Below are 14,985 nucleotides of genomic sequence, written 5' to 3' on the forward strand. Positions count from 1 at the left end.
ACACACACCAAGGTTTTAATGCGGAAATCTTTGCATTTCTGCTTGTAAATGAGAACTGGCCCTCAAATATTCTAGTTATTAAGGGAATAAATACATAAATACCTCTTCATTGTGTATAGATGTCCTAAGCTTCCTTTTTACAGCAGAATAGAACACTTGTATTTGTTTAAACTTACGGAGATTCCTAAATACTGCACAGGTTTTTCTTTACCCTACCATGTCCATGTTTCCAGGCCTGCGACTGGCCCAGACCATGTGTCCTCTTGTTACCACCATTGCTGATCCTGTAGCACCAGAACACCACACTGTTTTCTCTGCGTAGGTGTTTTTTTGCCTGATTTCTCTTTTGTCTTTGCCTGCAATTTAATTTCATTGCGCAGTTACGGTCTATTGAGCAGCGGGCCCAAAGCCGAGTGCAACATTACCACATCCCATCAGAAAGTACTGTCCTCCCGCTGTCTCCCATTCCCACACGCTTCTCCTCTGTCTCTGCCCCACCGAGCTGCCGCATTCCCTGCACAGTGTTTATGTAGGCGGGGTGGCACGATAAAACAGCAAATGCTACTATGGGGAGTTTCTGATGGAGGCTCTAGGGGGACTCGGCCCTCCTAATAGGTCACCAAACACGCTTAGCTGTCTGATGCATAGGCACTGTTGGGTGGACCGGGCCGGGCAGAGCAACGTGGGCTGAAGGCAGTGGACGTGCAACTGGGGACTGGCGTTTAAGTCCAGCCTTAGAGCTTATTGAATTTCTGCTGTAAATGTTTATTTCTATAAAGTGCCCTGTGGAGAAAGCACAGCTGCCACTTATCTCATCACTATTTATTAAGGGAGCCCCCTGGGTGGTTCAGGCATACAATCAGGTTGGAGAGAGAGCGAGAGGGAGAAGTGGAAAGGTTGTTGTTTGTGAGCGATTAATAATAAAAAGGAGAGGCTTCGCTAAATGTGTGGCATAATGACCATTGTTCCCCGTGTGGCACAGGGAACAATGGGGGTAAAAGCACCTTCTGGTGGTAGTCAACACATTTCCTGATTCTTAATTGCATTTTTTATTTTTTTGTTTTTTTGTTCTGCTTCTGGTCTGGTTTAATTCTTTTTTAATTCATTCATCTTTATTAGTCATGTTTCTTCCTGTTTGATGTCTTGTTTAGCCTTGTCTTATTCCTGATTTAAACCTAGCTTTGTCCTAGTTTCATTGTGATTAAGACCTGTTTGGAACCTCGTTGTACATACTGTTTGATTGTAATAATTGATAGTTCTTTAAAGTTGGCATTGGAACATCTTAAGGTTTTTTAAGTTTAAGAATTGCATCTACGAAAAAGGCTTTTTTCTCTGGTTCAGACAAGGTTATGAAAACATGCAGGCACCATCACAAACAAGAAATAATGATATCGCATTTGTCCCTGTACCCTACTTTTCAAAAATGATTTTCACTTACTGATGAGTGTCATTTGGAAAAACCTCAGCCCCATTTCTTTGGTGTTTGGTATTCAGTGCATTGAGGTGATTATAGCTCTGCACAAGAGACTCGTTGAGAGACGGTGGAAACTGCTGCCTGCTTACAACTTTTTAGCTCTTCGTTCATGTTCACAGAAAGTGTCAAATTGTCAAGGGTGTATAACGCGCTTCATGAAAAGAGCCTTCACCATTTGCATGCGTCCAAAAACAGAAATGACTAGAACGAGACACAGTGATCAAGCGTAACTTCATGACCACCTGTCTAATGCCCACAATGTCGGGTGAGATATCATCTTTGGGGAATCTTTCAATTGGAGCCTGAAAAAACACATTTTAACTGCTGTGCCTTCCTTTAACCACAGATTCACTCAAATTCTTATCATTACAACATTCTCGTAGTGTTTGTGGACAAAATATCATTCAGCGTGTTGTAGAACTACTGTTAAGATTCTCTTTCTTTTAACTGCTACATGCTTGAATTGACCATTATAAATCAATAAAAAAAAGAAATGCATGCTACAAAGGCTGCTCTTTACACTACGCTCAGGACTTTATGACTGCATGAAACATTGGGGAAACCACTTAGACACATCCAGATCATTCAAGTGTAAAGAAAAGTGCGGTACAGACACGGCCCTTACTGTCCCATTGGGCTTTTCTACTGCAATACAACCATATGTTCTCCATATGCTCCTTCTGTTTTGTGATGTTTAGATACAATGTTTTTTTTTATTTTTTACATCTTTATGAGTATTTTCTGAAAGTCTTATATTAAGGGTTTTAGTGGTTGAAGTAGAAGTAAAAGCAGATCCAAACACAAGTACAGCTGCTAGATGAATCGCAACTTATAATGCACTTTTGTTTTACGCATGAAACTGTGTCTTAAAACATACATTGCCAATCTAATGACAATCACAATACTGCCCAAATCGTGCAGCCCGACACACAAGGTTAAAAAAAAGTATTTACTCATGTTTTGGATTCACAGTGAAAATTGTAATTTCATCATGCAGCCATTTATTGACCTTCTCTGAGAAAGTTCATTATAACCTGACCTTTACGTGTGGTGTGGAGTCTTGCTCACAAACAAAACAACTACTTGCATAAGCCTAACCTTTTGCCTGAGGTTGAGAAATACATTTTAACTAATATTATATGAGAAATAGGGTTTGATCTTGATTTTGAAACCATTACAACATGTGTAATTGTGTATTCACAGAAGCACTAGGCATAAATCAAACTGGAAATGTCTTTTTATTTAAGTTAATTGAATACATTAATTGACTTATTAGTTAATTGCTTTATTTTGCAGAAAGGAGAATGCATGTATAGCTGAAGATCAAATAGTGCTGTTTAGGTCATATACATGGTCAGATCATAAAGTAAATCCCATTATTCTAAAATATATTTAATATATTTGGACATAAAAAACACACATTGACCCTTGGCTGTTGAGGTAGTAGTGTAATTGTGGTACAGGGGGTTCAGACATTTCTCATATTCACTTTGAATTTACCTGGCTCCACATAACATGAAAAGACATCTCATCAGAGAAAGAGGTGTGTGGAGGGGGCAGTGCCGTCTCTGGCCTGCCCCCAGCCAATAACAGCACATGCTACAAATTTGAGATGAAAGCCCCATCTCGGCCGCACACACCAACCTGGAATAGACCTGCGATGGGAAAAGTGATTGGAGCTTCTCAAATCATTTGGTCCATCTTCAATCTTGAGCCCTAGCTGTTGAATCTAAACAGCATAACATAAGCTTACATACCATGTGAGTGCATTAAGGTTCAAAGCCTGATAGCACTCTGTACAGGGAATTGTCTGATTTTGCATTCTGCTCTGAAACCATTTCACATTGTCTTCAGCTGCAAATGTGACAAGATCCATCACTTACTCAGACCTCAACTAGCAGCAAACATTTGCTTGTGTCACAAAGAAAAACATCTACTTTAAGATGACCCAAAATATGGACAGAGGATCCAATTTCACGTTTGTAAGACTTCAAACCTATAGAGATGAACAGTTATTCTTGTGTCTGATTTAAACACAGGATTCTCTTGGAGATGTGAGCTCCACAAGCGTGTTTTTTCCATTTTATATGGTAATGTGCACCATTTGGATAAAAAACTAATTATCATCAGCAAAGGCAGAAAATCATTTTTTTTCTCTTTAGTGTCACACACTGTCTGGAAGCCACTTAGGATGCACAAAGTGCACATTAACTAGCAGGTGCTGCAGTGTAGATTGTTTGATTGACGGGTGAAACACATCAGATCACACTCATGTCTGAATGGATTCTTCAGAGAAAACAAAAACAGCATCATTAAGGTAACAGCTGGCAGTTCTTTTGACGGCGGTGCCAGGAACATCTGCGTAATGTATTGCTCTACAGAAAAAGAAATCTTTTGGTTGCAGCCGCCTGAGACACATCCGGTGAACTTTAGGGAATATGAAGCGAGATGATTTAGGTTTATGACTTCATAGAGCTGCCTTTGTCTCCACAGAGTCAAGCTCAAAGAAGGAGTGACTTTTCTGGGGGCTCGGCCCAGCAACCCCACACAGTGGATGGTGAGCCAGGACGTGAGGACAGAGGGGCACCGAGTGGTGACTGTGCACTGCCACAGGAAGGAGTTCACCTACGACCAAAGGTGAGACTGGAGCCCATCACACTCAGAGCAGAGCTGTTTCCACTATGATGTTACAGTTGTACACACAAACGTAGCCCTATACAATTAAAAGTGTTCTTTATCAAAACTACACGTGTTGTAATGAATGCAATAGTTAATTCATCCTCCTTATAACTTCCATGTTAAAGCTGAGCTTTTGATTTCCAAACTATGAAAGGAGGATACATGTATTGAAAGTGTCTTTCTCCTGCTCTTGACTCTCACAGATCTTTTGGCACATTGTTATTCATGTTTGAATTTTGTAGGGTCAAGACAACTTTAGAATACCATTTCCAAACCACTCTCACCCCAAAACGTAACATTAAAAAGATAGTTTTTCTTATGAGCGTACATTTGTTACAATAGGCAGAGGCCTAATTTTGACATTGTTGGTTAGTGTTGGCATGCGGACAAAACAAAATATACTATTATGCAAGAAAGTCTAGTATCCCTTGATATGCAGTTTTCTTAAAATATTCTAGTCTGACAGCTGTTTCTTTTTGCTGTAGACTTCATGCCGTGTTGGTCAAGGCCTGGGCGGTTGCCCTTTAAATAATCCGGCAGATATAGATGTGATTCTGAACACGCTAATAAAACCTGATTCAAGCCCATATCCATACTAATAGCTTTTCCTTCGTGGATCAAGAAGTAGTCTAAACACATCTTTCTTTTGCAGTGACAGGTGTAATTTTACGCTACAGAGACAGATCTGAAATTGCAGGGAAAACTTGTTAGGTTGTTTGCTCTTTGGCAAAGGAAAGAAAGCCTGACGTGTAACTTTATAATCTAACTCGTAATGGCCTCTTAAGATGAGAGACACCAATGAACATGTGTAATTGCGAGCTGTCAGTCCAAGGATCTTAGGCTTATTGCAAAACCCAATAAATGTAACTGTATTTCGGGAACTTTATTAGACACTGAGAGCAGCAGATTTAAATACTAGCCAAAAAGAAAATAAAAGTTGTTCTTTCTGCAGGAGCTTCCACTAATTTTAATACATTTTGACAGCTAAGTCTTATTTATAGAAATGTTGTGGCTGTCTTCAAATATACAACATGCGGAAGAGAAAGATAATGTTGAGACACATTCTCAGTCAGTTTGTTGCTGACAGTTTTGGACTGATGGGCCAATCTGAATATGTATGACTTACTGTATCCAACTTGAAAAGCTGGCCTTGCCAAAAAGTTGTGTCCGGGTGGCTTTACAGGATATTGCTCCAGTGTGCGGCTTCTGCACCATCTACAATAAACCTGAAGCTTTGAACTGCATGAATAGTGGGCAGCTGGGCCCGTTTTGAGAGGGAGCTTCTTTCTCACGTAACACTACAGTGTTTTCAAATCGCCTTTTATTGATGAATTAAATGGAGTAGTTACAGCCACGAGGCAGCATATTAAATCTAATCCCTGCTGTTTGGGCCATGAACGATGGACTGTGCCGTAATCCCCACAGCTGTCAGAGTCACTTCATAGAGAGAACTGGAGACGCCTCGCTATGGCAACACAATGCACAATGTCCTTATTTTCCTGTGCTCTTGTCCTCCCTTAGCCCACGCATTTCAATTGGGCTGTTTGAGAAAGGGATTAGACAGCGCTATCTCATCTGTAGAGCTGTCATTCAGGCAGCTTTCTTCACTTTTCAGCAGGAAACAGGGTGAAACAATGCTTCGGGTCAAACAAAAGAGGTGCACTAATATTCTAATAACAGAATGACAGCGTGCGATTAGAAAAGACCCCTTTTTCTATAGTTCAATGATGAGTTTAAAAACTGAGCAAAATTGGGGCTGAGAATAACGTATGAATGCATCACACAGTGTACTAAATATTCTGGGGCTTTAGAGTGGTCATGTTGTTTTCACAGCGTTTAACTGTTACAGGTTTGTGGATGGAAATGAAAATCCACGAGGAACAAAATGGAAGACATTAAAAACGTATGAACAAAATAATTGAAACTCTTTTGTCATTAGAGAAGAGTGCCATGTTTCAAGACGTTAAACCTCTGTTGATCAATTATCATTATCTTATCAAGCGGCAAATGTGATCAAGTAAATAAATACACAATATACTCATATATATAAGAATACTCTCACAACAAAGCTGTACATCCTATCCTATCCTAAGCCTACAAACCAAAACATCCTTATAAAAACCTAACAAACAACACACAATACAGCTCAGAACGTGCCAAACTGAAACTCACATTTATACATTTGGTCTTCGAGTGTTTGATATAAACTTCTCTCTTTCAAAATACTGTAGCATATTTTCTTTGATCTAAAACGTAATCCTGCCGCAGAGCCTCCTCAGGGTCTGTAGGTCGAACATTGCTCCGTGTGGAGGACCAAAGGCAGTGGCCACGGCTGCACCTGGATCGCCAAGTTTAGCTCATCACCACATTTTAAAGTAAACCCAGTCACCTTATGGAACAGACTCATAACCATAGGTGAGTGCACATCAGTCGAGCGGTAAATGGAGGCTTTACAGCACTGAACCAGAACAAGGACCAAAGCGTTGCACCTGCTGCATCAATTATGGGGCAATCTTTCTATTCCAGACAATTTCCAATGCTCTGAGTGCCCAAAAGAGGCGGGGAAGCACTGGAGCAGCTCAATTAAGTTTACATTTCAAAGGAAGTATGAACTTACCGGTATATTTCATGTTTTAAATTGTATTTTGCATTAACATTGGTGATTTTGCTCCAGGATTTGTGGGTAAGAATGTGCACTCACATCCAGAACGAATCAATTCATTTCATGTGCTTGTATTTTTTTCCATTTCTTTTTATCAGACCATATTTGGTGTAATAATTATCGTAACAAAAATGAATACCGTAAATTGACACCATTTTACAAGGAGACTGTTGCTGCCAAAATGCAAAAATAATTAATTCAGCTCCAACTGGTTCACACGTCGACAGATGTGTCTTCGAGATGATGATTGATCCGGAATAATAAAGTTTCTGACTATTGCAGCAGCGTTTGGCCTGGTCTTTTGGCGGTAAACGGAATGCATGTTGAATAATAAATGCACACGGTTTGTGGGCACTGGTGCAAGGTTAAAGCCTATGGTCAGGTGTGGAGAGAGAGTCCACACTGTCCCTCCTCACAGCTGAGTCACCCCTTTGTCCCACACACACCTGCTGTCCCACTGACACTGCCCTGCGCTCTTTGGACAGCCGCAGAAACGCTTAGTTGAATTCAGATATCAGAGTGCAGAAAATGTACTAGTTTAGTTGTATTCTGGGTTAAATCTTGTTTGTTTTTCATGTTGACCTGGCTGGTTAGACGTAGATTTTCCCGTGTACCTTTAATTAAATGTATGTCGCTTGGTCTGCAGTATAGTCGATATTGTGACAATCCAACAGAAATGTGTTAAAATATCTTTAAATGTATTAGGTGAGGTTTGATTATCAGGCAAATGTGAAATGTCTGTCAAATAAATTACAAAATAGCAGAAATATCACCACCTAAAAATGATGTACTCCATATTCCAATTTTGCACGTCATCAAAACAACATTCACAATATCACACACATTTTGTTTGTCTACCTCTACTTAGCTAATCAAACACAAGATCCTAATTTTTTATTTAATTTGACATTACACTGTTTTATCGTGGTCCTTTTATATTATATCTTACAATTATAATGTTTGTTTATAACTAAAGGACAACAGACAAGCTAAATCTATTTTCCATTTGATTAAGTCACTGCATTTCTTACAAAACACAACTCTTGTTGTTCACACATTTCTTTGTAAGCAGTACTTATTGTGTGTACTTTCAGCATCGCAACAGATATTATCCATAATTATATTTTGTGTTGTTTTGCTGATCATCGTCAAATCATCAAAAGTCATATTCATTTCACTCTTTGACAACTTTGAGCCCTACAAATGTGCTATTTCTGATGTAAATGCAATCCTGACATTCCTAACAGCATGCCGTCTGACAAAAGCAATATGCAAGTGAGAGATTTTCATCAGGAGGTGCTAAAGTCTGAAGCCAGGTCAGGGATTTGACAAAGAAAGGATCTTGTTTCAGCCTGAAGGAAATGCTAGCACCCAACTCCTGTCACTCCTGTTTACTTCAATTAAGAAAATCTATTGAGCGTGCAGTAATGAGTTAATAGTTTTCCAGGAGGAGATGCTCCAACTGTTTCGAATAAACCAATAACAGAAAAATAAACAGTGAAGTATAGCTAAAAAGCGTACGACGACATGTTTTCAGTACAGCACACAAAACGGTATTTTTAAATCTATATTCATCTTATAGTACATACAATTAGCAACTAATATTATCATCATCATCATCACCATATTGTGTTTGAAATGTAATACAATAATACAAATATAAATGATGTCTTGAAATATTAAATGTATTTGAGCCACTGAACAGAACCAATAAAATAACTACTACATTTAACACATTATTGTTAACATCTTTGGGCCGGGCTAAATTATGGGATGTGAAACTATCTATTTTGGATGCACTTCATGTTCCGAAGTGAACATAAACACAACATAATCTCCAAACATTGATATTTAAATGCTAAATCAAGATTATGGGAGCCATCATCTGCTGTAATCATGTCAAATGTGTTAATCTGACTTTTATCCTCAAATACGGCATTAACTCCATTAACCCTTCGCACCTTAGCTTCTCAAACGCATTAGTCTGTCTCTAATGGGTTTTTTTTTTAAGTCCGTCATGCATGTTTCAAAGGTGACTGCTTTCTGTTTGACAGGTTGAGATGAAAACGCCACTATAGTACATCTTACAAACCCAAATGCCTTTTTATAGAAAATGACAAAATTGCTTGTGTGAAGTAGATTATTTTACTGGCGAGAGAGCACTCTGGCAGATGGAAAAGTTCACTTTCCGTTTTAAACAAGAGGAGTCTTGCTTTCTCAGCATGTTTTAAGGCTCCAATAAAAAAGTGACATGTTCTCGTCAAACTGTCCCTGGCCAGATGTGCCACTTAACCCCAGAGCACCCCCAGCGATGGGCAGTGGGACCAGAGTCTGCAAAAGAACTGCCCACGAGGAAGCAGGAGATTTGTGTAGCGATGACCCCAACTAATGCAGCATTTTACAGAGCATACAGTATTTTCTATTGTTTTACTAAGATCAATTTGGCTTTAGATTTACACATTCATTCGTGACATTTTGGGCACTTTTGACCATTCTGTTTATCACTCTGGCAACTGTGGTCATTATGCATTACTCTGAACGCCATGGATAGGCCGTATATTCTGTACATTTTACCATTAAGACTCATTACATTTTTCTTGGAGCTTTAAAGTCCTGTCTTTTTAAGTTACAATCTTTAAAAACTGAGTTGAAAAAGACTGCGATTGGACCAGACACCTCGCAATTAATCTGAGCGTCTTTGTTGAAGACGTTCAGATTAAGTGACGTCTAGTTTAGTAACGATGTAAACATGTTTGGTTTTATTTAGTATTTCGGTGGTACTGTAATTTGCACATTAACAGGGGAATGTAAAGCACGTATTCCTGCATATCGGTCTAATATATTAACACGCTCTCCTTGACTGAATGCACACAGCCACATGGCCCACACCATCGACGATTCAATGTCGTAAAATGCTTCATAAATCAGGCCCGAAATGAAAAGCCATAATTACATCGGGGCCAAAGAGGGATGTTAACTTGACAGCCTAAACGCTAACACCTTTAATAATGAATCAGGCTTATTCCCAGTGGCCACTATTTACCGCAAACAGTCTCCGAGGATCTCCGCTGCAGCATTAGCCGCGCGCAGCTGTTTGCACACTTCCCGCTCCACGTTCATCTCTTAATAATACAGGAGCAATAATGTGTGATGAGGACACTGCCAGATGTGTCATCGTTTATTCATTTCTTATTTTTCACCAAAACTGAGCATGTTATTAAGAACTGAGCGTTATTAAGAACTGGAATTAATGTAATTGAATATACATTTGAAAAAAAATACATGTATTTACCTTACCTCCTATAGTTGAGTCTTTATTTGTAGGTTTCCCAATTGGCCTGATTTTCCCTGTAAAATTAAAGTATCTGGGAATTGGGCAAATGCCACTTTGCCCATACAATATTGTTGTGTATCCTGATTTTTTGTTTGTATTTTAACACACACTTTGAACATATGATAATCCTGTTAAATATACCATGTGAGCTAGAGTGAATGAGCAAGTCTGAACCTTTAACCATAATATTTATTCCCGCCTTCTTCAGTATTCATCAAATAAAAACTGTTTTAGGGTTGTCAGAAGTCATTACTAAATCTAGAGTCAAAACTAGATTAAAAAAACACAGACTGGACTAAATGTGACCTTTCCTGAACAGCTTTAGAATGATCTTGAGCTTCATCACAATTAGCATAAGACCACTGCAAACCGTGATCTGATAAAGAACCTTTTTTAAATTATCATCGAGGTTTCAAATAGTAGTTCATAGAAATCGAGTTTTTTGTTTTATTATCGTGATCACAAGAACTCAACCTCGACTGTGGTATAACGTGATTTAATGTGAGTTCTACAGAATATTTGTCAAAGATTGTCACTGTGAAACAATTTATCAGACATAACAACCTATTTTATAAAGAAGCTAATTGCAGTAACAGAGAAAGAGAATCGAGAGAGAACTTATCGTTCAATAATTAATAACTGGAACAATATTTTGGGGTTCAGTCTTTATCGTGATTTATTTTCTTGTAGCACAATTGGATTGGAGCGAAAGAGGGTCAGATTAGTCATTCTAAGACAAAATAAAGATACTAAATATGTACTTATGTGTTTAATTTAGCTGTTTATTGAATGAATGTTATGTTTTTAACAATATTGTACATTTAGAAAAGGGTTTACTGGGATTATCCATGTTTAGAATTTTTACATCAGTGGCATAAAGTAGTCCCAAAATTATATAATCGCACTTTGAAACACGGCTAAGTTAAGATGTGGGTTAAAATGGATTAAAGGTAGTGTTAGGTTAAGACCCATTAGCCACGTTAACCCCTGTGTGTGTGTGTATGTGTGTGTGTATGTGTGTGTGTATGTGTGTGTGTATGTGTGTGTGTCCTGTGTGTGTGTGTGTGTCCTGTGTGTGTGTGTGTTCCAGTGGCTTCATGTGTTTCAGAATGACGTGCTTTTAGACTGAATCTCTGCTCTTTCACATTAATCCCCTCAGGATTAGACCGGAGCCCGCCTCTGTTTGAAGAGATGCGTTACAGCATTTTTTAATTTTTTAATACTATTGCTGGCAGTTATTTATATAAGACCTAGATTATGACACTCACATGAATACCTCTTCTCTCTCTCTCTGTGCCGACGCAGCACATTTGCTTTTTATTACATGCTCTATTTATGTTTTAAAATATAATATTCTGTCTGTGCTGATGTGTTCATTATTAAAGAGGAGAACCGGCCGCTGCGGTGGAGAATTTGGAGGTGTACATTTTACATGGTGCACAAAATGAGATTGGGTCAGAGTAATTTTACACTCCAGGGAAAAAGAGAGAATGCCTAATTTAACTTAGTAGGCTAATTAAGATTGTTTTACTACAAATGATTTGGCCTTGCTCTGGAAATGGTCAAGTATATGTTTTCTTTCAAATGCAATTTATAAGTAAGAATTAAAAAACTCACCCACCCACGTGGAGTCTAGAACAGCACATGTCACACAGTCATCACTACTGCCATCTTGAGGACAAAAGCCGCATACTCACTGTGGGCAGTGCCAACAAAAAGTCTCAACACATCCTCAAAGACCCTATTTGTCCAGAAATTGATTACTGTGATCAGGAGGGACCAGTGGACTTACAGAAATCACTCCAGACTGAGCGCTGAGCTGTTTGTTTCAGGAAGTTTGCAGCTGGCTAATGCAAATTTACATAATATTGCGTGGCTAATAAACTACTTGCAGACAGTTATAACGAGTGTCCGGATGTTATATTTTAAGATCAGACACTCACTCACTGACGTTCCATCCTCAGTTTTAGACTGCATTTACGACCTCATTTGCCTTGGGTTTTGTCTCGCTCCAGTGGAACAAACAAACAGAATTTCACAATACTCACAGAAATGCTTTTATGTTTTCTCAACATTAAAATTAGACCTGAAGCATATTCAGAAATTCTACACATTAACGTGTCTGGCATTGTCTGTGCTCCAATTATATTAAGTAATAACTAGTGAATGCATACTCAGGTTCAATTGATCTGAGGCTGCTGCAGTAAGCACTCTGAGTGTGATAAACAATAGCTTCTCTTTACTATTGATTCTTCACTAAAACTCTTCACATATTGTTGTCTAAACAAGTCGAGCACAGTGACCTGAATTTGTCTTCAATTAACCTCAGTTTAATTCTACCTTCTGAAGACTGTCCTTTGTGTCTGCCTCAGAAACTGTCTCCAAGTCTGCAGAGGCTAAATCAAGGTCAAATAAGCCCATTAAAACTGTTTTGGTTAAAGGAGGCGTTTACTGAAAAATAAAGCTACAAATGACACTAGGAAAGTAAAGTATGTAAGTAAACAATACCAGTTTTATAGGATTTGCTACGAAAATGTGTACTGATACTCCAAATCTGGTTATTTCATTGGCAAGGACCACACCGCAATTATTTATTAGCTTTAGATGGACGTAGGTGATCCATGGTAAACTCAAACTGTGCGGACCGATGGCTGGGTGGAGAACTCAGTGTGGGAGCTCCATCTCGGTAATGTGCACGGCCGATTCAGGACCAAACAGAGTCAAGTGGTGACTGAGGTGTTAGACTGGGATAAGAAGACTCCTGAGACATACAGGTGTGGTTCGAAGACGGTGGTGGAGGCGTGGTCCTGCTCACAAACTTTAGTTAATATCTCACCGGTAACTAGATTTCTCTCAGGCTAGATATTTGCCTGAAACTTACTCTGCTGAAATATTCTGTTCTTATTTAGATTTTTGAGATTTTCAAGGAAGCAATTAAGTATAATTCTATCCATGTAATTTGTTACTTTGAAAAAAAAAAAAAAAGTGAAGTTTCAATGGTCCCATGATCCATGGTTGTAGCAGTTTACTAAATCTAATTTAAGATCAGTAAAACTACTATCTCCCTACAAACTTCCCACTTGTTTATTATTAACATGTGTAATTCTATTTGCAGCCAGTAGATGACACTAAAACTGAGTTAGTCTTATGGGAAACAGTAGAGATCCAAATATATTCTAGTTTTCTATTTAAAGAAGGCTATTAACAATACAAATAATGCATAATATTTGTCCTAAGATCCAATAACAGTGAGAACGTTGACTCCAGCATGCTGTGTTATTCGAAAAATATGAATCCTATTTGATTTGAGGAAAGTTCAAGCAAACCCACATTTTGAAGAAACCCACCAGCCACAGCTATTTACGAACCAGTGTGAGCCAACAAGGACAGGCAATCTTGTTCTGTCCCCTGTTATCATTTCTATTCTCGCTGCCTCCGAGCCGGGCTGGGCTGGCTGATAACACACACTGAGAAGTAGTAGGATGCCATCACTGTAGGCGCTGCTCTTCTGCTCCCGCGGAGTAGGACTCAGCCGGACATGTAATCAGCTTAGGTGTGCTGCGGTCTGCGCCTCTCTGCGAGCAACGGGCCCAGATGAAACAAGGGTCATAGCGTCTGAACATGGCAGGGTCAGTGTTCGCTCCAGTAGATGCCAAAATTACATGTCACAGCATTATTCTTATATATGAATAATAACTCCAGCGATGTATGGATTTCACCCTATATCTAATTATAGCGCTTGCATCTGCTGGACATGAACAAGATATGCTGAAATAATAGGACTTCTGTTTCAAAAGGCTGGTTGGAATATGGTCCGTGATATGACACAGAGGCTACAAATATGCACGTTTATCAGGGACGATACTTATGTCGTATATGCTCTTGTCAAAGCCACCAGCGTCGTTTGTTTTTGAGCTTTGAGTTTAGTTTAATTTGACAAAACATCTGTTCTTCTTAGATAGAGTTTTTGGTTTATAATCTTGCTTAGAGTTGAACACACACATTTTTCAGTGCAGTCTCATGCATACAAACCAATGAGCAATGGTGGAAAGTAACAAAGTACAAAAGTTAAAGTACCACGCATATCGTACTTTTCAAAGGACTTGAGGATTTGGTTTGAATTCAAATATACCTCAAATATACATACAATTCACTCTAAAACATTTTTAGAGTGAATTGTATGTATATTTGTGGTATATTTGAATTCAAACCAAATCCTCAAGTCCTTTGAAAAGTACAATATGCGTGGTACTTTAACTTGTGTACTTTGATTTGAAGTGCATTTTTAATGTGCTACTTTTACATTTACTTGTATAGTTTTTGCACATGTATTTGTACTTAATTGAATAGACACGAAAAGTGTAATGTGTGACCCAGTGCAGTTAAAACAAGCCCTATTGGCAGCTCACCGTGATGTGGTTGGACAAACTGACGTTGTTGTGTGATCTAACTTGGCAGTTCACAGCTTCAGCATCAAGCCTCCATCTCTCAGCACCACCCGTCAGCCCGACCATTGAATCCCAGTGCTGAACATGCAAATGGGAGCCATTAAAGCTCTCTTTTCTTTAATTAGTCTTTAGATTTCATGACTGAGTGCATCCAATTATGGATCAATGTCTCTCGTTCCTGCACACGGACCCCCTGGTGTGTGAAAGCTTTATTTTCTCTTCCATTACTAAATACATCATAATTTCTGCTCTGTCCAGACGACCACTCACAGAGCACTTCCTACTGCTGATCAATAAGAAGCCTGCTGTTGCATTGATATGCACCCCTAAGATGATTATTTTATAAACAAGTGATTTATGGCTTGTCCGTGTTTCGGTTTGTTGATGT

At 38.8% G+C, this 14,985-nt stretch overlaps 1 protein-coding gene across 1 annotated transcript in view; it reads left to right on the forward strand.

Annotated features, from left to right (window-relative positions):
• Positions 1–14,985, forward strand: part of LOC140346790 (transmembrane protein 132C) — a 132,638-nt gene that overhangs the window by 61,552 nt on the left and 56,101 nt on the right. Inside the window, exon 3 of the mRNA XM_072432984.1 lies at positions 3,968–4,111. Coding sequence (XP_072289085.1) covers positions 3,968–4,111 — 144 coding nt within the window. The remainder of the gene's footprint in view (positions 1–3,967; positions 4,112–14,985) is intronic.

Source organism: Eucyclogobius newberryi, unplaced genomic scaffold (genome assembly GCF_026437365.1).
Source record: "Eucyclogobius newberryi isolate DKJ021-1_F unplaced genomic scaffold, fEucNew1.0.hap1 SCAF_6, whole genome shotgun sequence".
NCBI lineage: Eukaryota > Metazoa > Chordata > Actinopteri > Gobiiformes > Gobiidae > Eucyclogobius > Eucyclogobius newberryi.